We start from the raw sequence: 24,464 nt of genomic DNA, 5'->3' as shown, positions 1-24,464 counted from the left end.
TGCTCTGCGCAAATCCCAGTGAGCCAAAAACCACCTCAGCCCTTCAAGGAGGAGCCTTCAGTGGGGCCTGTGTGGGGTCTGGCAGATTTGTCCCCTGGGAAGTGGGGACCGAGGCACCAGCATCAAGGCATCTATCTCACAGCCTCGTCTGGCTGGTCGGTTTGGCCGCTGGGGTCAGCGAGATGTTTGGGCAGGCTGTGGCTGCCAGTGGGAAGGAGCATGAGTCTGGATTGCTGTTGCCTTGGCTGTCCTGTGCAGGTCTGCGTCCAGGTACCAGGGCAGTCTTGACTGAAGTTTGTTCAAAGATACCACTCGCAACTCAGACTCCGCTGTGTAAGCCCGGCCTGCATTTCTTTCCAGGCAAGTGAGCGTCCCCGCTTACCCCAGATGCCACTGCTTGTCCTCTTTGCCGGGTGGCAAAGCCCTCCCTGTATGCACACTCTTGTGTGCCCTCTCGGTGTGCAGGCCTCCCCCCTTGTCAGTAGCCATGGGTGAACAAGACTGGATCTCGGAAGCAGTATGGACACTGCTTCCTAAGCGTGCCTTGGCAGCATCTGCTGAGATGTCCTGGCCCATCGCACCCAGGGGAGGGGCCTCAGGGTGGGAGGTATGTGAACTTTGGGTGATACCATAAACGGCCCTTGGGACAGTCCATCTTCATTGCCGACTTGACTAGTTTTAGAATCTCCTGAGAGACAAACTCCTGGGAGTGTCCGAGAGGGCATTTCCAAGAGGTTTAACTGAAGGTGGAAAATCCACTCTGGATGTGGGTAGTGCCATCCCATAGGCTGAGATCTCAGAACGAATAAAAAAAAAAGAGAGAGGGCTGGAAGCCGGGCGTGGTGGTGCACGCCTTTAATCCCAGCACTTGGGAAGCAGAGGTAGGAGGATCGCCAAGAGTTCGAGGCCACCCTGAGACTACATAGTGAATTCCAGGTCAGCCTGGGCTAGAGTGAGACCCTACCTCGGAAAAAAAAAAAAAAAAAAAAAAAAGAAGGCTGGAGAGATGGCTTAGCAGTTAAGGTGCTTGGTTTTGAAGCCTAAGGACCCAGGTTCAATTCCCCAATACTTACATAAGCCAGATGCACATGGTAGTGTGTGCATCTAGAGTTAATTTGCAGTGGCTGGAGGCCCTGGCATGCCCATTCATTCTCTATCTGCCTCTTCCCCCTTTCTCAAATAAATAAATAAAAATAAAAATACTTAAAAATGAAAAAATAATTAAAAATTTAAAAATGGGTGGAACACCAGCATGCATCCCTCTTTGCTTGACTGTATACGTAGTGTAACCAGCAGCCTCTGTAGGCCTTCCCTACCACAGTGGACAGTGTTGCTTTAAACTCAGATCCTCAATAAACCCTTCTTTCCTTACGCTTTTTTCTTCCCCTCTGTCTTTGGCGACTAAGTTTTCACTATGCACCTTGACAGGCCAGGAACCTGCTATGTAGACCAGACTGACCTCGAAACTTGTGGTGATCCCCATGCCTCTGACCTTAAGTGCTGGGATTATAGATGTGTGCCACCATGCCTGGTTCCTTAAGTGGCTTTTTCTCAGATACTGTCACAGCAGTGAGAAAAGTAACCATAGCCCTGGGAACTCTTTCTAAGGACTCAGTTGCTTCCTCATCATGTAGTGGGCAGGGAGCCAAGGGCCAGCTTGTGTCAGTTCTCAGAGTCCAGTGAGAGTGTCTGGGCCATGGCGGTCAGGGGCATGCTCATATCAGCATCTTAATTGTTGCCCAGTGGAACAGGAGCCTGTTCTGCTAGGTGGGGATACAGGTCACTTGTGCCTGAGGTGTGGAAGGACACTGTCTGAGGAGCTGTTCTGACCCTGTGAGACTTCAATGAGGTCACCTAGGTCCTGAGTAGGGGCTGATATTGAACTGTGTCCGTCTTTGGACCAGCCTATACCCTCCGACCCTGTAGCTGGATTTGGGTCTGGCTCCTGTGTATTTCCATCTCCTCATTCCCAGTCCAAGCTAACGCGACTCCAGCCCTCTTCCTCCACAGGCCTCTCAGGGATGCAGGACCAGCAGAAGTATTTAGCAGCCCTGTTTACAGATCAGGAAATAGACCAAGTGATTCATCAAAGGTACCAAGATACCTCACTCTTGGTCATATACCTTTCATTATTCTGCTAGACCTATTGTAGCTTAAATACCACAGGCCTCGTGGCTTAAACAACAGAAATTTATAGTCTCACCCTTCTGGAGGCTGGAAGTTCAAGGTCAGGGTGTCTTCAGGATTGGTTTTTGACGAAGCTTCTCTTCCTGGCTTGTAGATAGCCACCTTCTTGCTGTGTCTTCACATGACCCTTCTCTGACTTTGTTGTCACTTAAGACTTATAAGGATACCCAGTCTCATAGATTAAGACTTCATCCTTATGACATCATGTTATGTTGATGACCTCCCAAAGGTCATGTCTCCAGTTGTCACATTGGGGGTTAAGCCTTCAACATATGAATGCAAGGGATACAGGTTAGTGCGTAACGTACCTTGTTTTCTTTGTTTTGGACACCCAGATTGTGCCAAGTGATGTAATCAGAGAAGTTCTTTCTAGAGACTGCTGTGTAGGCATGGGGCTGACTCAATCCAAGGCTTCCTGATGGAGGTATTTAAACTAGAATTTTGGGGTTCCTTGTCATTGCACCAAAGATGCCAACACACCAGTAATTTGGGGGTATCCCTGGATTCTTGTGTTATGAATTCAAAGAATTGAAATCCATAGACCACAAGATAAGGTTTAGAGATTTTTATTAAATTAAGAGGGCTAGAGAGATGGCTCAGCAGTTAAAGGCACTTGCTTGCAAATCCTGACAGTCTGGGTTCGATTCCCCAGTACCCACATAAAGCCAGACGCATAAAGTGACTTGTGCATCTGGAGTTTGTTTGCAGTGACTAGAGGCCCTGGTGTGCTCATATTCTCTCTCTCTCCCCTCCCTCTCTCTGATTGCAAATAAATCAAGTTTTTAAAAGAGAGAAGGAAAAAAGAACAAGTATGAAGGGTTCCTGCCAGAGGGTACAGCCACACAGAGAGCCAAATAGGGGTCACTTCACAGGTTCTGAATGAGGGCTGAGCTAACCAACACACCAAGTTTTGGGGTGAAAGTAACGAACCACAATGCCGGGTTCAGGTTTAATCCTTCCACAATCTTTAATTCTAGGAACAGGGGACTCCTTCCTGGGGACTCAGGCTGTTTATGGGGGGAATAAAACAGGTCTAGGACACTCCTTTAGGCAAGATCCTTCTCTCCTCTCCAGCAAAGTGAAGACCAAGGGCAGGCTCAAGGACATTCCCAGCTTTTTCTTTCACGGTTCAGTCATCCTAAACTACCTCGATATGTGTGCACACTGTGGGTTTGGGGTAATACATGAGTTTAGGTGAATCTGGCATTTTGGGACTGCTGTACTTGCCATCTACCCAGTGACTCCAGTGAGCTGGGACTATTTTCTAGAAAACACTTCTGCCTGTGAGTGGGGCAGGAGGGGGGATCTCTGGGTTCCTGCCCGGCCCTGTGAGGCTGGTGGATGCAGGCTGATGTAACCAACCACGCGGCATTCCCATCTTCAGTTCGGAAGGGACTGGCATAGGAGCCAGGCAGGGGCAACCCACAGCAAAAGCAGCCGAGAGCCGGGTCCCTCTGTGGGGGAACCTCAGGGACGGTGGCCCCGGCTGCCGGGGAGAATAATTCTCTTTAAGTAATTTGCGTTGGCATCTCACGTGGCAGCCCCTGGCATAAACTTGCTTGTGTTCCTCAGCCAGTGTTGCTCCCTCTTGTCTGTACACCCTGGATGGGACTATCCAAGACAATCCGTGCTGCCAGGTATAGACAGTTTGTTTCTGGAATGTGGGGGCTGTTGCCAGGGTGCATGCAGCTGAGGAGTCCAGAGCAGTCAAGTTCCATGTGATGTCACAGTGGGCACTGGCTGGTGGCTGAGGGGCAGGTGAGGGAGGCTGAGAGGAGCTGGGGACACTGAAGGGAGCAGGGTGAAGACAGACTGAAGAAGTAGAGGAGCCGAGAGACTGAGGGGAAGAAGCTAGAGGAGGGAGATGGTGGGAAGCTGAGGGAGGCTGAAGGACACTGTGAGAAGCCAAGGGAGCTGAGGAGGCTTTGGGAGACCAAGCGAAGCTGACGGATATGGTCGGGGAGCCTGAAGGAGGCTGAGACGGCCATTCCTGTGTATCACCTTCCTTCCTACAGGCTCAGCCCTGCCCCATAGCCGAGTCCGGGAGTTTGTGGCCCTGTCTTGGGCACAGTTCTGGCTTTTGTTTGTTTGTCTACCCCTTGGCTGGGAGCCACCCTGGTGAGGTTCCAAAGGTAGGTCTCTTCTCGGTTTAGGCCACAGCCTATCTGAGTGGGTAATGTCCCTCTCGTAGCTCTCCTGGAAGCACTGGGAGCTAAGTTAAGAAAAGGGACAGCCCGCCCTCCCCCATTTTCCATGGCTTATCTTCTTGCTCTGCACTGGCTAGGACTCTGTGCACTGTTTGCTGTGTTCCCAGGACCCATGGGTGATGCTGGGAGCATTGGGAACAGTCTCTTTCCTGCCTTCTCTGGTGGGAACTGTTTCCCTCCTGATGGAGGAACACGCCTTAGCTCATCCATCTTCCTAATTCCCAAGGGTAGGTCTTTCTAGGACAGCAGAGGCCTCCAGGAGGCCCATCTTTAACAAAGCGGGTTCCACCTTCCCAGGTGTCCCAGAGGTTGTGGGGCATCAGAGATCTAGATCGGATCCCGGCCTCTCTGGGACACACAGAGGCTGCTTGCTCTGGCCTTCAGTCCTGCTGGACTGGGTAGTGCTGTCCATGCGGCTGTGAGTCCAGGAGTATGGGTCGGGGTGCTCACGGCAGGTGAGTGTCTGGCTGCCATAGGCGAGCATGCGTGGACACCCACGTACTCCCACTAGTGTGCGGTCTTGGCTGTTCTCTAACTGCTACATGGGAGGGCTCTTCATCATGATGATCGAGACCATCTCATTCAGCAGGCACTGCCACCCGCCCACCCATCCACCCACCCACCCATCCATCCATCCATCTGCCCAGCGACCCATCTAACCATCCACCCACCCATCCTTCCCTCCCTCTCTCCCCCCCCCCCATTCCTGACAACCTGCCATGGTTGCGACGTTACTCTCAATTCTGGCAAATGCAGCCATGAAGGTTGAAGGCCTGGATGCCACTCTAGTTCTAAGTCTAAGATGCAAGCAGTTAAAGCAGCCAGTGGAGCGGATTTCGTAGGGTGTCTGTGTTGAGTGCCTCTGAGGAGAGATGAAGGAGCCCTGGGTAGGTGCCCTTAAAGGGCATACAAGGTGGTGCTACCCTGAGGAAGAGTGAGTACTATGCTCATTAAGGCAATGATGCTATAAGGAAGCATAGTCAGTATTTAAGAAGATACTAATTTCTAGCTTTTGGTAAACTGCAAAAAATCCCAAAGTTTAGCCAGGTGTGGTGGTGCATACCTTTAATCTCAGCACTCGGGAGGCAGAGGCATGAAGATTGCTGTGAGTTAGAGGCTAGCCTGGAACTACAGAGTGGAGTTCCAGGTCAGTCTGGACTAGAGTGAGACCAGATGTCAAACAAACAAACAAACAAACAAAAAACACTGGACATGGTGGCGCATGCCTTTAATCCCAGCACTTGGGAGGCAGAGGTAAAGAGGATTGCCATAAGTTTAAGGCCACCCTGAGACTACATAGTGAACTCGAGGTCAGCCTGGGCTAAAGTGAGACCCTACCTCGAACCCCCCCCAATAAAATAAAATAAAATAAAATAAAATAAAATAAAATAAAATAAAATATCCTGAGTTTAAATAATGCCATAGCCTGGGGTCAGATACTACCTGGGCTGCTGTGCCCACCACCATCAAGTTTCTTGTCCTTTGTGAGCAAAGTCAGTGTCATCTGAGGTCCAGAAGTGGCCAGCTCATTATGGCCCTCTTGTTGTATTCTTGGGGAATGCCAGGTCATTTGTGTCTGAGTTAGCTGCCATGGCCAGGCCAAGGGCAGATTTACACAACACTTTTACCTTGGGACAACACATGTGATTTCTGATGCGTTGTCTTAAATTCCTGAAACCAGGGCACTTCTTTCATGCACTATACCCCAGAAGCAGTCTGTTAGCTCCAGAACATTCTAGCATCTAAACTGTAACTCTCAGTGAAATGACGATGTCCCAGGTGATCTCAGGGAAGGAAGACTTTAGCATTCAGGGAAGAGCAATGTCCAGCAGTTCGAGCCACCAGCATTTGAGAGACAAGTGTGTACTTTTAGAGCCTTGAGGGAAGCAGTCCTGTTTGCATTCGTGCAGGGACAAACTGAAGAATGAGACACCTGTGTGCTACCATAGCGCCTCAGGTCAAGCTGAGAGGGCTCAGCACGTCCACTCGTGCACTTGGCTTGAAGCAACACCGGAGGCTCCCACTCCTTGACAAAAGGAATGCTTGAAATGGCACGTGAGGGAGTATTGGTGCCTCCAGATCTCACACATGGGTGGCAAGCAGAGGGGTGGTGTAGCAGTTAATTTCTCTCTGCTGGGACAAAACGCCCAACCAGAAGCAGACTATGGAAGAAAAGGGTTTAATTCTAATCCATCCTGGCAGGGAAAGCACGGTCGAACAGACAGCTGGGGTGTCAGGTCTTGTCATAGTAGCAGGAAGGAAGCAGTCTGAGTGAGCTGGCTCCGAGCACCCAGTGGGTGTGACTAACAAACCTCAAGGTCATCGCCAGTGGCTCTACAACCTTCCCAAATTTCCATCAGCTGGGACCTAATACTCAAAACACATGAGCCTATGGGGGGGGGGGCATTTCATTCAAACCATCACAGGTGGGTATAGGGAAGTTTGGAACGCTAGTGCCTGTGCCTCATAAGTCGTAGTGGGTGTTGGCAGTGATAGAGGCCCTGCCATGTGCCGGGCACTTGCTGAGCACCTTAATCCATACAGTATCTTCATCTAGGGCCAAGAAAGTAAGTCTCCAAGGTGGTCATCCAGCTAGCTCATACATAATATGCCTGTCAGTGTAGGCTCAGCTGCTGTAACCAAGACCCTCATGAACACTGATTTCAGTGGGGCAGAGAAGCTATTTCTCCTGTAAAGAGTCTTATGGGTAGGTCTGGAGTTGTTATGGAAATTCCATTTTCATGGTCATTTAGTCCCAAGGCTCCCTTGGCCCTAGGATGATGTTCTCATTGATGTAGCCCAAGACGGCCCAGCCCACTGCCCTCTGCAGTCTAGAGTATGGAAGGGGGGAAGGGAAGGAAGGGGCTCACGGGTTGTAACTCAGAAGTAATGAGGACCTGTTCTTTCTGCTCACACATCGGGTTCAGAACTTGTTCACTGAGCCATACCTAGCTGCAGGGGTGATGGGGAATGTAGTGTTTCTTTTGGTGGCCATAATGCCCACCAGGTGTACCCATTATAAAGAATGCGATAAACAGCTATTGGGTAAAAGCCACTCTTTTCTGCCCCAGAAGTAGAGTGGGGTGATTTCCCCACCCGTTTCTCTGCTGCCTCATCCCACAGAGGTCAGCATCTGGGAAGAGTCCAGAGCTAGGCCAAGCTCCTTGGTCAGGGCCGGTGGGCATTTCTGATCATCTAGACCTAGTACTAAGCAGGGCACAAAATAAATTGTTCCTAAAGGGAAGGAGAGAACCACCCTCAGCCAAATGAAGGTAGCAAACCCAGGATGTCCATAGGAGGGGCTGGAAACTGCGCCGACCAACAGACGGCAGGCAGAGGTCTAAGGGATTCCCCTTCTAAGTGGGAGATCTGCAACTGTTTGGGTCAGGCTCAGCGGTCAGGGTGGCCCGATGGTTGTTCTGGCTTAACCCCAGTTTTGAACCATGTGCTAGCGCTTGCTTCCATCACGGAGCTCAGTTACATGCGGCTTTTGAGGGGAGGTGGAGGCTCAGGTTGTTTTCTCTCCTGGTGGCAGTGGCTTGGGTTGTGCCGCACGCACCTTCCTCATTCCCTTGTGGCTCCATGCTTCCAAGTCAGGACCCTGTGCAGGGAAGGGGCCCTACCTCTCTCCTGATGGTCCTGGCTCATCTAGTTCAAAGCAAAGTCACAGCCTGACCTGGCAGAACCCAGGTCTCTAGGGGGCAACTTTGGGGCATTGTCTGATCTTACAAGCTGTCTTTGAGGAGTTCTGAGCTCACCCGTCATTACGTTTTTCCCGAGCAAAGCCCCTCTCTCCAGGCAGGTGCTTAGAAGGAAAAACAAGAAACGTCAGGGATTCCGGCATGGAATTTTTCTATCATCTGAACATTGTTCTTGGCAGGGAATAATTTAAAACAAACAGTTGTTCAGGGTTCCATTTGGAGACCAGTTAGACATGAGGAGCTCGCCACAGTGGTATTGGATCATCCCAGTCACTCCTTCCCAGTTATCTCTGCGGTGCTAAGTCACCGAGGAGAACCCCTGTTAGGTTTCCGTCAGTTAAATATTTGTCCAAATGTCTGTTTCAAGCCTGGCTGTCAGGAGGAGAGAGAGGAGCAACTCTCCAGCTGTGAGGGAGCTTACGGGGTCTAGACAGTTATGAGATATGTGGGACTCTTAAAAAAGACAGAAGCAAAGGGAAGCATGTGTTTTTGGGTTCTGTCTGCGTCTATTCAGTGTTTGTATAGCTGAGAAAGCTTTAGTCTAAAATAAGTGGTATTTGGCAAGAAGTGGTACTGCATGCTGACAAATTGATTGTGCTCTTTGACTTAGATAAAAATGAAAATGCATGAGGCATTTTGCTTTCTTTGCTCCTGATGATTAAAAGCATCTACTCAGCTCCATGCAGAGAAGGCTCTTGAAGATTCATGTGAGACACCTGTGTAGCATCCATCACGGGCCTTTGGGCTGACAGAGCAGCTCTGCCTCCTGGTGTTCAAAGTATCAGGTCCTAAGAGGGAGGTCGGAATGGCCTCCAGAGAGATTTCTATGTCAGAGCTGGGTGGGACCCTTGAATATGAGGAGGGTCTTTGAGTTTTAATAAAGGACTTCCCTTCAACCTCCCCTCGTTCCACAGAAAGGCCAGTTTCCTGCAAGCAGAACATAGCCTGGCTCAACACAGGGAGAAATTTGGAAGCTGGTGTATTAGAATGTAGACAATGGCTAGTCAGGGCTATGTTGGGTCATTCATTCAGTCTAGTATATCATGAAATCCAAGCTGGCCTCAAACTCACTATATAGCTGAAAATGACTTTGAACTTCTGGTCCTCCTGCCTCTGCCTCCCAACCTCCCAAGTGTTGGGAATTCAGGATTGTGCCACCATGCCCCATTTGTGTGGTGCTAGGGATTGAACCCAGGGCCTCTTTTATGGCAGAGCCTTACTCTACTAGCTAAGCTACACCCCAGCTGCTTTTTCTTTTTCTTTTTGTTTGTTTGTTTAGTTTTTCAAGGTAGGATCTCACTCTAGCCCAGGCTGACCTGGGATTAACTATGGAGTCTCATGGTGGCCTTGAACTCACAGTGATCCTCCTACCTCTGCCTCCCAAGTGCTGGGTTAAAGGCTTCTTTTTCTTTTTGAAAGACAGTCTTAAACTGTACCTCAGCCTGACCTGGAACTTACTGTGTAGTCTATGCTGGTCTTAAACTGTCATCAATCCTCCTGCCTCAACTTCCCAAGTGCTAGGATTATGGGTGTGCACCACCTCCACCCCTGGCTTATCCCTGCATTAGGTCTTAAGCTATTCATTCATTGGCTTGTCAAGTGTTACTGCTTATAGTTCTGTGCCTGGTACCTAGATGTGTGGGGAACAAAATAGCCTGGTCCCCTGCCTGCTCCTAGGCGGGCCAACCCTGTTTGGACTCTTGCCTTAAGGACTTACTGCCGTGTGGGTCCCAGCACAGGAATGTACTATGAAATGTAATTCCAACACCCCGTTAAAGCCAGGCATTGATTTCTACACACTGGGGACTTGAAGACTCACCCTTAAAGGAACACCGACTTTGTTTGGACAAAAGAAGTGTAAACAGGATGGTGAGGCTGCTTCTGCTTTAATCAGTTGTATATTTAATGGTGACCTCATAAATGTCTAGACTGTCCCCGGCTCTACAGGGGAGACACAGTGATGGCAGAGGATATTTACAGCTTAGCTGACAAGGCAAGACCACTTCTTAGGACAGTAGCCAAAGGTATGACACAGCATGTAAATTACACAATCATGTGCGTGGTACAACTGCTGAGCTGAAGGCTCAGAAGGGTGATCTTAGGTCTGGCTTTCTGGTGTGGGGGGAGAGGGGGCGGGTATCCTGAGCTGTTAGCTAGCCTGGCCCGTAGGTGCTCAGTTAACAGCCAGCTCTGAGCATCCACGCCTTATCTCCTAGAGGCCGGAGGCCCTGGACTAAGAGGGCAGGGCAGCCTGGACCCGAGGAAATAGAATGACCAACAAACAGGCTATTGGGCTAGCTGGATTACATAACTGCCTCCTTTGCCCCATGGGTTTCTACCTGGTACCATTGGTGTGTCGTCTCCCACTGCTTGGACGCCCCTGTGGATCTCAGGGAGCTGAGAAATGCAGACTAGTTCTGCAGTTAGCAGCAGCTGTGGCCAAAGCCCAGCCCTGGGCTGGTTCTGTGTCCAGACCTCAGTCGCAAGCATCTAAATTACAGGCTGGCGACGGAACCTGTCCTGCAAGCCGTTATGAAGGGCGCATGTGAAGCAAGCGCTCAGCCTGATGCCTGGCATACCGTAAGCCCCCCAGTCACATTAGCAGTTACTGCTTCTGTTACTGTTTTGGCATGTGAATGTGTATGTGTATATCTGTTCTTGTGTGTGGGTGCATATGTGCGGGTACCTGTGCGTGTGTGTGCACATGTGGAGACCAGAGGTTGATGTCGTGTCAGTGAGGTTTGTGCCTTTGTCTACTGAGACAAAGGCTCTCACTGGAATCCAGAACTTGCCTGTTCATCTAGTCTAGCCATCCTGCCCCTACTTCCCGTGTGCTGACATTATAGCTGGGCTGCTATGCCCAGCTGGCATTTACGTGGGTGCTGGGGGTTTGAACCCAGACTCTTATGACTGAATGTTATCCACTGAGCCATCTCTTGGGCTCTTACTGTATACACCTGGTGGCAAAGTGGGAAGGAGGCTGTTGTTTGGCCTCAACCTCTTTCCTTCCTAAATCTAGCTCTTCCACCCTCCGTAGAAATCTGTATTGAAGATCCCTTCATCACTAGCAGTAGTGGTAAGCAAGGGCATGAGACTGGGTCCTGCGCGCGCACGCTGCTCCGGGCCTGTGAACACACCCCCTCTTCCCTCTGTAGCATCCCAGCCCCTCCTGAGACCGAAGCCGGGCCAAGCACAGATGGAAGGAGACTTGAAGGAGGAGTTGACGTAGTTTGACATTTAATCACCAAAGATCCGGGTCATGTTCCAGCAGGCCAAACCCACGGCTCTCCATTCCTTGGGGAGCCGGAATCTGGGTGTGGTCCTTGTGGCTGGCAACAAGAATTATAAGCTCACTGGAGAGGAGGGTCCAGAGGACAGAACAGCCGCTCCCTCCAGTTTTTCGCGCTCTACCCCAGGAAGGCAGGCCGAGGGATAGGTTTTAGAAAGGCAGACTGAGCTTTCAGACTAAGAATAGCCTTTCTGCACAGCTTTGAGAATAAGCCCTTGGACACACAGAGGCCGGGCGCTTCCCTTGAGTGCCCAGGCTGAAGTAGGAATCATGTAGACGGGTTGGGATGTGGCTCAGGGGCTGCTGACCCAGAGACATCAGGACTTTCAAGCTGCTTTGGCCGCAGAGCTGTGAGCCACACGAGGCCCTGGCCAGTGGCCGGGGAGGAGAAGCGGGGCGCCTGGTCAGATCTGGGGAGGACAGCCAGGTCTGAGGCAGCCGTTTGACTTGGCTTCCTCTCCTGCCCCACCGCTTCCTGGCCCCACCCCGCCCGTGGCCTGAGCTTTTTTATTAACTCATCCCCCAGGTGAAGCCCGTCAGGGCCCCGCTTCTGAGGCTCCAGAGCCGCACCCTGCTTGCCTCCTTCCCTGGCAGGCCCCGGGGCAGCCTGCAGTGAGGGCAACAGAGTTGTCATGCAAGGGCCAGCTGAACTGCCTGGAGAGAGGTGACGCCTCTCGCACCCAGAGAGGCGATAGCCCATGTTCCAGGTGTGGGAGGAGAGCAGCTGGGCTGAATGACCCCCGAGGAGTGAACTGTCTGGGGGGCTCCCATATCTCCGTCCACACCAGGCAGACGACTGCCCTGTGGCACCATCATAGTTGAGAGGTCCAGAGAGAATGAGGAACCTCAGAGGTGAAAGTGGGTCAGAAGCGGAGCTCAAGGCCAAGCCCAGTCCCTGGACTTCGGTGTCCTGGTAGGCTTTTCAGAAAGCACTGAGCTAAGCAGGGCCTGGGTCCCAGCTTCCTCGTTTCTGGGGACTCTGGGCTCACACACTGTAGGTCTGACTGTGGCAACCAGCCTGGCCCAGCCTCACCTCCACCCCACACCCAGAACCCAGTGAGCCAGCAGGGCCCCTTTGTGGCGTTTAGATGGGAGCCACGTTAGTAGCAACTATTGGTCACTCTCGTTTCTGACACATAGACCACGGAGGGTCATGTTGAGGGAATTGCCTGGGATTTGGAGTGTAGCTCTCCCTGTCATGTTTATTAGTTTGTTTGCTATTCTGCCACTCATTTATGTATACACCTGCTCTGGCCAGATGCTGATCCAGGTACTAGGGACACGGGAGAGCCGGATGCACAGTGAATAGTACATTGGAAACACTTGGCACTTTCGTAAACACTGATGCCTCCCCAGCATTGGTGGATTGGTCTCCATGTAGCCTGGGCACTGCAGTTTCTAAAACGGCACAGAAATATATTTTCAAGGAAAAAAAAAAAGTTATCCAGTGTCCCCAGAAGTGGATGGTATTCCCAGGTGGTAAGCAGGGCACAGGATGGAAGGCAGTAGTCACTATGAAGTCAGGCTGTCCTTGGTTCCTCTATGCTAGCCTGGTCCTGGATCCTAGAAGGTTCCACCGCAGGCCTGTCGGGTAAAACGCGGCGTTCTGAGCCCCGTGCGTTCCTGGCCTGGCGCAGGACTGGGGCTGGCAGTCACAGTCCTTTGCTTTGCAGGCTCTTCAGTGATTCCGCAGCTGTGCCTTTAGAAGCGTTGTTTTCCCTCATCTGTAAAAACCCCGACATCTGTAAAAATAGGAGCGAACACAGGTCATGCATCGATGTGCTTCCTCTTTGCCCCAGCATATTTTTTTGACATACATATGCGTGTGGTACGTGTGTGTGCATGTGTGCGTGCACGTGTGGGCCACAAGAGAACATTGATATTGTGTTGTTCCTCAGTGACAGCATCTATCTTCTTTGAGGCAAGGTCTCTCATTGGCCTGGAGCTCACCTATTAAGCCAGTCTAGGTGACTGGTGTCCCCCAAGGATCCTCCTGTGTCCACCTCCTCAGTGCTGAGATCACAGGTGCACACTACTACACCCGGTGTTTTATGTGGGTACTGGGGTGCTGTCACCCAGCCCTGTACCCACCGAGCCATCTCCCTAGCCCTGTCCCAGCACTTTAAAGAGACAGTCCTCATGGACCAGGTGACTCTCCTGCCAATCCCCCTTGGCATCATGTCCTCCTAGTGGTGGCAGAGAAGTGAAGTTCAGTCACCGAGGGGCCTTAGGGCCGAGGAGAGGAGTTCAAGGCCAGTGCTTCTGACCCTCATTCAGAAACAGCAACAAAGAGAGCCAGGCTTGGAGCCCAGAGCCCCCACAATCTCCTCAGCTCTTCCTGGATGCCAAGCCCGTTGCCTGTGTGATTCCTGGATCCACCTGCTTCGTGATCTGCATGTTTCCTCCCTCTGCCTTACCCTACCCCACTGTTTGTTCCCCAACTCTTGAACCCTTCCCACTGAAAGGAAGTACTTGGGTTCTCTGTCCTACGGGACTTTGAGAGTGAGAATGAGTTTGCTGCCTGACTCTGGGGCCCTGGCATTGCCGAGGGGTGCCATATCCCCCTGCCCTATTTACCTTAAGTCTCAGCCCCCGCCCAACTCCTAAGTACCTCCTTGATTCACCCGAGTTCGTTGGGCTGGAGACCTGGCCCCTCACTGGGGCGTCTGGCTCCCCGCTAGCCCTCGGCCTCAGAGGCACAGGCAGGCACCTCCTTCCCTCTGCTCTTTCCTCCCCTCCCTCCTCCTCCTGGCAGCCCAGTCCCCAAACACCCTGCAAGTCAGTGGTTTTGACTTGCGGCTTGTCCAGGTGCCACCAGCCGTGTGAGACCGCGCTTTCTGTTTATGATGCTGAGGTGACGTGTGACAAGCACAAGGCATTAGCGAAACGAGCGATCGGAGTGACGGGGGGGGGGGGGGGGGGGGCACGAGGCTCAGGAGGATGGGGCTGGGCGGGGGCGTGTTTGTGTAATGTGCCATATGTCGTTTTTATTCACATGAAAACATCATTCTTGGAGTAATCGGAACCCACTCAGCTGTCGCTAACCAAATACCAAATGTCTCCCTTTCCTCCCCTGCTCCTTCCAAGGGGCGGATGGCGAGGAGCGGCCCTCATCGGCGGCGCTGTCTTGCTTTTCCAACGTCGCAGAGCTTTCTCCTCACGGCAAACGCCAGGCTATTTTTCCAGCTTTGGCAGGAATTTTTCAAGGGAAGGCTGACTTTTCTGTTTATTGTTTCAGACCTGGAGTACCACAGAGTGTGGAGGCTCCGGCCTCTCATCCAGTCTCCTTACGTGTTTCCTACACCGAGGACCCCAACCCCAGCCAATAACCTGGTGTTTGGGGGAAACAAAGTTCAATAAAATATACTGAAATAGGCTTCCACTCGGTAGAGAGATGCCTGCAGGAACCTCGCTTGGAGCCCCCCACTTACCATAAACATGTGGTTTCAATTCCAAGGGCTCCGGTGTTAGCATTTCCATTTCCTCAGGAAGCCGCATTTCGTTCTTGCTCTTATTTCTGAAATGGAACGTTCGTTTTCCTTGGCCCAGGTTCAAGGAGCGCCTGGGGCAACAATGAAAACAGTCCCAAGCAGGTTTCAGTCATGGCCGCCCCTCCCCTACCCCCCGTCCGTGGCTGCCCCTTGCCCCCCTCCGGAAGGACTGACGCCAACGCTCCAAGAGCTCAGGAGGCGGCCACCTCACTGCACTTGGGTTTTGTGGCCATCCGAGGGGAGCCCTGATGGTCTCAGTGCCTGTGTTCTGGCCTCCTGTTGGGGGAGAGCTGGTTGCCGTCCAAGTGCCCACATACCACAGGCTCTGAATTAAGAAAGTACGTTCCTACTTCATGTCACTGGGAAAGAATGAAAACAATGACAACATTTATTTATCTTCACTATCAGTATCATTCCTGTTTCTAAGTCTACTGGGGGTTACAAGCCTTAAAGGAATTGCCTGGGTTGTGAGATTTTAACCTCAGGCATGAGCTGTTGGAATACATGTGGCTTTTTTTTTCAGACAGGGGGGTCTCAAGGCATGCCAGCCAGAGTGGGCCCCAGAGCCTTTCCCAGACCCCCTTTGAGCTTGGATTCCTGGGCTTCGGGGACAGAAGATCAGCTTGGCCTGAGCCCGCCCCAGTGCTGACCAGGGTTTGAGCGCCTCGTCTCTGGCTGCATCTCCTTATCTGTCTGAATCTCCATAGCAGTGAAAAGTCATGCTGTCTTGAGTCTGGTAGAGGAGATACGATCCGTCTGTCCAGCTACTGTTTACACAGGACCGGCCACGTGCTGGGCCTGGCCTGGGTGCGCACATGTGCTCCTGGTAGTCCTGGCAGCAGCAGGCCAACCTTGATTAATCGTTTGCTCCAGGCTAGACCTCAGGAAAGGGACCTGCCCAAGCCTACATAGGTAGCCTGGGTCTGGTCACCAACAGGCCACATTACTGCCACGGGGAACTGTGTGGTAGAGGGTCTGTCCTGGGTACTGTGTGGTCTCTACCCACTAGATAATCAGTAGTTATGCACACTGTGAAAACCAGTTATGACTACAGACACAGCTAGAGTCACTTCAGCTGTGACCCTGTGAGGCAGGGTGGAGGAAAGATTCAGACACTAGCCTGTACCAGCTCTGGAGGGATTCTCTGGGATCCAGTCAGGGCAAGGTGCTTTGGTATTTCTGAGATGTTACAGTGAGCTGCTGCGGGCACACGCCTTGTCGGTGGGGATCCAGCTTCACAAGAGAGTCAGGAGACAAGAATCCCTGGTGAGTGGTGCGGGAGCTTCCTGTAATAGAACATTTGTGTGTGCAAAGCTCTTGGGTATAGGTTTTCATCTTGAGTCATCCAAATGCTGCTCAAGGCAAAAGGCTTCTTTGTTTTGTGTGGGCACACGTGTGGGCATACGTGGAGGCCAGAGCTTACGTTCAAGTATCTTCCTCAGTTGCTCTCCACTTTATTTACTTATTTTTGAGGGTCTCTCTCTCTCTCTCTCTCTCTCTCTCTCTCTCTCTCTCTCTCTCTCGCCCAGGCTGACCTGGAGTTCACTATGCAGTCTCAGGATGGCCTCAAACTCACAGCCACCCTCCTACCTCTGCCTCCCGAGTGCTGGGATTAGAAGTGTGAGCCACCACACCCGGCTCCATCTTATTTTTTTGAGACAGGGTCTTTCAGGGCACCTGGAGTTCACCGATTCTGATAGAAGAGCTATTAAGATTGCAAGGGGCTGCCACAATGCCCAGTTTTATTTACTTTTTTTTAAAAAAATGTTATTTTTATTTATTTGAGAGCCACAGGCAGACGGAAAGAGAAAGAGGCAGATAGAGAGAATGGGCGCACCAGGGCCTCCAGCCATTGCAAACGAACTCCAAGCGTGTGCACCCCCTTGTACATCTGGCTTACCTGGGTTCTGGGGAATCAAGCCTTGAACCGAGGTCCTTAGGCTTCACAGGCAAGTACTTAACCACTAAGCCATCTCTCCAGCCCTATTTATTTACTTTTAACGTGAGGGTGGAGATCTGAGCACTTTACCAGCTGAGCCATCTCCTGAGTCTCCCAAAAGGCTTTTTAGCACATGGTTTGGTTGCAAGTTTACTAAAATCTAAAACAAACTAAGGGATACAAAAAATATATATATATGGAAAAAATACGGTTTATGATTTATTATAACTAGAAAGTCCAAGGGTAGATTCCTGACTTCAGCTCAGCACTGGGCTGTCATCAGGACACTGCTCCCTTGACTCGGTGAGGCTGTGGCTTCCTTCTGTGTCAGGCTTTATTTGCAAGACCAAGAGGTAGGCATCAGCAGCCCCAGGAGTGCTGGCCTACGGGTTTCAAATCTCAGAGAAGTGCCATTAAAAGGTCAAGGACAAGTTCGGGTGAGGTGAGGCTTAGGTCCCATACCTATTCTGAGCATTTCTGTAGGCCAGGAAGGGAACTTTCCTGAGAAAAAGGACACAGGACCAAACTATCCTTGCTTCTCAAGCATGGCCACCTCAGGTCTGTGGTAGGGGGGGTGTGCTCAGACACTTAAGGCGCTTCCCGCGCCTCCCAGCGTGTGTTGGGAGATGCATCGTATTCTGCAGGTTCTAGGCAGGCAACTGCTGTGTGGCTCACGTAGGAAGTTGTGAGGGGTGTGAATTTTATATACACATGCATCTCTGATGGGCTAGAAATTTTTTTTTAATTTTTATTAGCATTTTCCATGATTAGAAATTTTTTAAAGCTAGTGCTTACCCTGCAGTAATTGAGAAAGCATCACTCAGACCTCGGGAGCCTACTCACACAGGTCTGAGAGCCACACCAGCGCAATTCAGATTTGATGGCTGTGAGGTGGAGCCTGGGAATCTGCGTTTTCACCAAGCTCCTGGAGGGTGCTGCTGGGCCCAGATTGGAGAAACACTGTGGTCAAGTGAGACCAGGTTAGGATTTTTCTCATCTTATGGCTGAGGAAACCAATTCAAAGAATTCAGGTGGTGTAACTTGAATTTTTTTTCCTTGCTTCACTGCAGTATTAGTTTACCTACGACAAAACTCACCAATTCAAGTGTATAATTACTTTTGACACACACATAGCTGTGCAACCACCCCAGTTATGACACACATTTCGCCACCTCTGGAATTCCCTCACACACTCTTGTTAAAGATTCCTTTCTTCCTGACCACTGTTGGTTTGATTTCAGGTTATCATGGCTTTGACTCGTGGATGACAGACAAACAGGATCCACCTACCCCACCATAAGCTTGTCTTTTGCCTATACTGTAATAGAAAAGCACACCTTTAATCCCAGCACTCGGGAGGCAGAGGTGGGAGGATCACCATGAGTTCAAGGCCACCCTGAGACTACGTAGGGAATTCCAGGTCAGCCTGGGCTAGAGTGAAACCATACCTAAAAAAAAAAAAAAAAAAAGCTATGTTTGCATGATATTACTATTATAATATTTACTACTAATCTTCACAAAAGTTTGTCAACCCTTGCCACAGAACCAGGAAAGGACATGCCAGACCAGAGCTGGACAAAAAATGTCATGTGGAATCCTGGATACAACTGAGCTTCAGAACTGCACTTGGACGCTGGCTGGCATGAGAATCTCATTGTCACCTTCATGAAACTGTCACTCAAACTGCCACTCAGGTGAAGAGGAGGCTCAGAGACTGCTCTGTCCAAATCCTCAATTTTATATACGAAGGGACTGAGGCTTAGAAAGAAAAAAAAAAAAAAAGTGACTTTCCCATGGTTACCAGGAGAGTTTGCTGACAGAGCCTAGCACCCTTCCTCCGAGGTGTCCTTGGCCGAGGGCCTGGTGTGGCTGTGCCGTCAATGGCCTGGGAAAGCACACTGGCAGACCAGGGCAGGCCTCAGCCAGGAGCCCAGCCATTGCTAAGGGTTAGTGACAAGGCCCTTTGTCTTGTGGCACCCTCTGTTGGTTGACAGCTGGGGGTGAACATGCCTCTGTGTGCCTGCATGTGGGTATTCAGGCAGTTACACTCATCACCAGGTAGATTCACCTTCCCCCACTTAGCACAACGTGTTCATGTCTGCCCTTTCATGCCTTGCCCCCGTCCCCAAACACCTGCTACTTTCTGTCCAATTTCTTTTCTTCTTCTCTTTTTTTGGTTTTTCAAGGTTGGGTCTCACTCTAGCTCAGGCTGACCTGGAATTCACTATGTAGTCTCAGGGTGGCCTTGAAGTCATGGTGATCCTTCTATCTCTGCCTCCCGAGTGCTGGGATTAAAGCCATGTGCCACCACGCCCGGCTTCTGTCCAATTTCCTTTTTAAAATATTTTTGTTTATTTTTATTTATTTATTTGAGAGCAACAGAGAGAGAGAAGGAGGCAGAGAGAGAGAGAGAGAATGGGCACACCAGGGCTTCCAGCCACTGCAAACGAACTCCAGACGTGTGTGTCCCCTTGTGCATCTGGCTAACGTGGGTCCTGGGGAATTGAGCCCCGAACCGGGGTCCTTAGGCTTCACAGGCAAGCGCTTAACCGCTAAGCCATCTCTCCATCCCTGTTCGATTTCTTTAAGCTGCTCCTCAAGGTCTACTCAGTGACATCCTATGGTGGTCACAGATCCAGCCCTTAATACAAGACCTTTAAATTTAAAGTAAGGGGCTCAGTGATTGAAGGTGCTTGCTTGCAAAGCCTGCCAACCCAAGCTTGATCTTCCCGAGCACCCATGCAAAGCTGGACGCAAAGGGGCACGCATGTCTGCGATCCCATTGTGTGAACAACAGTGGAAGGAGAAGCTCAGGGATCAGCCAGACTGGTGTTCACTTACAGTGGCAAGAGAGCCTTTTTCAAGACGCAGTGGATGGAAGCCCTGGCACACCTGTTCTCTCATTCTCCCTCTCTCTCTCTCTCTCTCTCTCTCTCTCTCTGTACCTCCCTATTTCTATATATCTCTCTCTCAAATAAATACATAAAAATAAATAAAATATTTTTGAAAAGCAAGAAAGGAACAATAAATACTACCCTTTGCTGATAACACGAGGAGGCTGAGAACAAAATCTGAAAAGACAATTGCAGGTCCTTCCAGTGAGCGCCTTTCCCGCCTGGGATGCTCTGTACAGTTAGGAGAGGCGGGAGCCCGCGCTGACAGCTTGTGTCAGAATCACATGGTATTTACTGTGCTGTGTGTTTATAACAGTCTTGTTTCCATACTGACGGCAAATGCCATATGGAGAGGAAGAAATCATGTCAGATGAACTGTTGGGGAATAATAATATGGTACACGAAATCTCCTAATTGCTTTTGGAAATGGAGGGCGTGGGTTACCTTGCTCAAATCAAATAAGAGGTCCTGTGCGCTCTCCCATAATTGAGTCAAACTGAAGGGTGACACATGGTCGTTTTGTCCTGTTTCCGGGTTGGAGACGAGTGTGAGGCCTGTTTTTCTCTCCTAGGGGGTCAGGCTGAGGGGGAGGCAGGGAGTGCTGGGAAGTGTGCAGAGCTTCGTGCTGACAAGGACAGACGGCATACCTGCCACGGGCCACAGAGACCACGGTCCCTCCCGCGGCTGACGGTCACACTCATCTAACCTGCCATTTCATAACTGTCACTTGGGATCGTGTCTGCTCAACCACGGGCACCCCTGCTGCCCTTTACCATCGTGTTGCCCTCCTCCCCCACTCCCTTGAACCTGGGGCACGTCGAGGCTAGATGCCTGGTGGAGTGGCTGTTTGTGAGCCATCTGTGCCCTGAGAGGTGGGCCCTGCGCCCACATTGAAGGGCAGGGTTAAGGAGCGAATCCAACGCTAGTCTGAGCTGCTGAAACACTTGGGGAGGAGCCAAGTAGCGAAGGCCAAGCCAGGTTGTCCATGTTGATCAAACTGTCCACTTGAGCAGCTGGGGACATGGCTCGGCAGTTGAAGGCACTCGCCCCAGCCAGGAGCTTGCTGACTCTAGTTCGGTTCCCTGGCACCCACCTAATAAAAGGCTCTTGCTCCACTCATGTGCTGGTGCAAGTTCAACTCCCCAGCATTCACAGAAGGCCTGAAGCAAAGCTCACGGGTGTTGGTGTCTGTGGTACCTACGGCCCTGGAGGACGAAGCCGGGAGAATCCCACAGCCCGCGGGCCAGCTGCACTTGGCCCTTCCTCACAGCAGAAACAGCAAGAGAGGTGACAGCAGAGGACTGACATTCCGAGAGTGTCCTCTGACCTAAACATGCGTGCTGTGGCATGCACACACGCATGCACATAGAAAAACTGTCCACTTGAGAGTGTAACATTCGAGTGACTTCTGACGTCATATTTAGAACCTGTGGGTTACCCCCGAAGATTATCCTTCCAGCCATTTGATCTTGAGGGGAGCAAACTGCCTGCACTGCAGCGTCCCGCCAGGTTCGGCCCCTGCCCTGGCCTCGGGTGAGCTGCCGCAAGCACTGTGCTCAGCCGCCGTCCCCAAGCTGCCTTCGTTCTCATGAGCCTCTCGCTGCCTGGCAGGAAAGACACCTGTTCAGGATTATCGACCCAGAGATAAGCAAGTTATCTTTCCAGGAATTCTAGCAAAAGCCTCCCAAGGACTCCAGAGCCGTCTGTGGTCACATGTCATGACCTCAGTGGGTAGGACCAGGACAAAGGCCTCTTCCGTACCCTATAGCTGTGGCAGGAAACAGGTCTCCAAACGCAGCTGTGACTGAGTCACGCACCCATCCTTGATTTTATCATTATCACTGGCTGGGACTGAGTCACATGCCATTTCCCAAGCTTTTAGAGGCCCCGGTGGCCCCAGAACCTGAAGGTCTAGTAAGGATTTGTTCAGACTTGGGGAAAGGAGGTACCCTAGAAGAAGGAAGATGGAACAGACCAGAGAACCCACATCCAGGTTGATAACAGGTCCCCTTGTAGGAACAATGTCCCTGCTCCTCTGTACTTGGCAACGAAGGACATGGCCCTTCCTTTCTGTCAAGTTACTGTCAAGCGATGTCAGTTTCTGGGACAGTTGCAAAGCAGAAGGCCCAGTGTCCTCTGCGGGGGAGGGGCCGGGCAGCATGTCCCAGCCATCCTCTGGCCAGCATTTCGTGTCAAAGAAAGAACTCTTGTCCCAGCTCCGCTTCACATGTGTGCTTTTGGTTTTCAGAGGAGGAACCGAGGCCCAGAGAGGGTGAGTTCTTTGAAGTACGAAACAGCCCTAGCTAGCATCCAGCCTTGGGGCTGGGCCGCTCACCCTGTTTCCTCTTCAGAACCCTCTTGGCTGATGAGAGAGGAGAGCTAGTGACTTCCTGTGTCTGTGCCTATTCAGCTGAGAAATGCCTGGTTTTCATAATTCGAAACATCTGAAAAGTAGGCTTTGCTCCAATTGGGTAAAAATGAAAAAAAAATTTTTTTTTTTTTTTACTGTATAATATTGGGATGCTTCAAACTCTGCTTCTTGTAATTTTCTCAGCTCTCGCCTCCCCTGGGGCTCAGCCCCAGCATCCTCACAGCAACTGTTCATGTAGGGTCAAGGGCACCCCTGCAGATCCTGGGCCACACCCAGCTACTTGCATCCCGAGGGAGAGAGCACCTACCCGCCTGGCCTTACTCACATGCCTGCCACCCTCATCCGGGCACTAGAATCAGGGACCAGATCATACCGACTGGCCAGCCAGGTCATGGAGCTATGCCACCAGAGCCACTGGCATCTCCGTACAGAAATAAGGGCACTGGAAGACAGAGCCTGGTAGGAACGAGTCATTCTATGTCACCTTTGCCTCTCTGAGAAATGCATAAGGACCCTACACGTTTGCCATTTGTCTTCCCTCGTGCAGCCAGGACCCTAGACCCAGCTGTGGCGTGACAGATGGCCCTGCCTGAACCCTTCCCGGTCTCACCACGCTCTTCTTGTCTTGTGTCCAGACAGGGATTACTGCAGTCTATGTGACAAGCAGCCAATTGGGAGGCTGCTTTTCCGGCAGTTCTGCGAAACCAGGCCGGGGCTGGAGAGCTACATTCAGTTTCTGGACTCGGTGGTAAGTCCCTGTCCCCTCCTAGTGGCCCTTGGGGCCTCTGTGGTCAAGCAGTTGTTTGTACCCAAAGGAAAAGCAAGGTGGATGTCATGGTTTAGAAGACCAAGGAATGCAAGCTTTCCTTAAGAGACTGGGCAGTTTTTTAGCATCCCTAGGTAGCTTCCTCCTGCCGAGAGCGTAGTTAGTTGAATTCAGAGTTGGAATGCTTCTGTTGACTGGCTTGCTGTCTGCTTCTCTGAGCGCATGAAAGCTCCCGGCCCCCTTGGCTTCCTGTTGGCTGTATGCAGCATGGTTCCCCCACGCGCAGGCACCGGTAAACGTGTGTGTTGATCAGCCATTGGCTACTTCCAGTCAGCCTGCCAACGCAAGGTTCCCTCTGTCCCCGGGTCAGGTGCCTGATGCTTCCCGAGGTGTTGTCCCTCATTTGTTTAACAAATGCCCTGGTCAGATCAAAAGGATGTGGAAGTGCTCAGGGGTCCCTCAGCTTTTGCCCTGGAAGTACAGCCCCTTGGCCCCAAGGCTTGGCTAACTGCCTTTTGGGGTTCGATCTGAAGAAGGAGAGAGGCAGAAATGGAGAAGGGACCAGCTCCATCAGGAGACACCCCCCACCGTCCCGCCACCCTCCCAGGAGCAGGGCTGATAAGCTATTGATACCCCCCCCCCCCAGCCATGTTTCTATGTAACTTTGTAGATCCATAAGCCAATCTGCCGGCTGGCATCTCTAGTGAAGTTGCATGGCCCTGCCAGGTCAACACAGCCCCCTCTCCCAGCCACTACAACATCCCCCATTCCACTGTCCCTACAGTTGTTGCATTGACTCCTCTCCACCACCCTTCCCCCATGCTCAAGGACCATGGGCTTCGCTCCTTGACTCCCTCCCTCCCCCCCATCCCTGTCCCCTGCCCTGTGACTTGTGCTTAGGTCCTGGTCCTAGTTCTCACACAGACCTTGGCATCTCTCACACGAGTGACTACACTGGTTCTCAACCTTGGCTGAGGACTTCAAATACCTGAGGCGCCTTAAAGACTATCAGTGCCAGAGCTGACGCCCAGACTAATGAATTTGGATCTCTGGGAATGGGGCCTGGTGTTTTTATAACTTTTTATTATGGAAAGTTTCAGGCTATTGAAAAGTAAAAGTGAGCTGAGTAGTGTAATGAAACCACCATGTTTCCTTCACCCCTTGAACAATCACCAGCCCAGGGCTAATCTTGTTTCACTAGGCCCCATTTGTAGCAAATATCAGCTATCAAAATTCTTTCATCTTTGAAACTTTCGGTATGTATCTCTAAAACGCAAGAACTCTTTAAAACAACTCAGAGCTGAGAATGTGGCTCAGTGGTAGAGCTTGTTTTTATTTTATTACTATTATTTTTAAAAATATTTTTTATTGGGCTGGAGAGATGGCTTAGCAGTTAAGGAGCTTGCCTGCAAAGCCAAAGGACTCAGGTTTGATACCCCAGGAGCCATGTAGGCCAGATGCACAAGGCCAGATGCATCTGAAGTTCATTTGCAGTGGCTAGAAGACTTGGTGTACCCATTTTCTCCTGTGTTTGCCTCTTTCTCTCACTCAAATAAATAAATAATTTTTTTTTTTTTTTGAGTTTTCAAAGTAGGGTCTCACTCTAGCCCAGGCTGACC

General features: G+C 51.1%; 1 protein-coding gene across 1 annotated transcript in view; it reads left to right on the top strand.

The window, feature by feature from the left end:
• The window catches only part of Grk5 (G protein-coupled receptor kinase 5), a 230,300-nt gene that overhangs the window by 140,477 nt on the left and 65,359 nt on the right, over positions 1–24,464 (top strand). The window contains exon 3 of the mRNA XM_004659294.2: positions 22,715–22,827. Within this exon, the coding sequence (XP_004659351.1) occupies positions 22,715–22,827 (113 nt within the window). The remainder of the gene's footprint in view (positions 1–22,714; positions 22,828–24,464) is intronic.

The sequence above is a fragment of the Jaculus jaculus genome, chromosome 1 (genome assembly GCF_020740685.1).
Source record: "Jaculus jaculus isolate mJacJac1 chromosome 1, mJacJac1.mat.Y.cur, whole genome shotgun sequence".
Lineage (NCBI taxonomy): Eukaryota > Metazoa > Chordata > Mammalia > Rodentia > Dipodidae > Jaculus > Jaculus jaculus.
The sequence above is the reverse complement of the archived record's forward strand: the minus strand, read 5'-3'. Positions and strand labels throughout refer to the sequence as shown.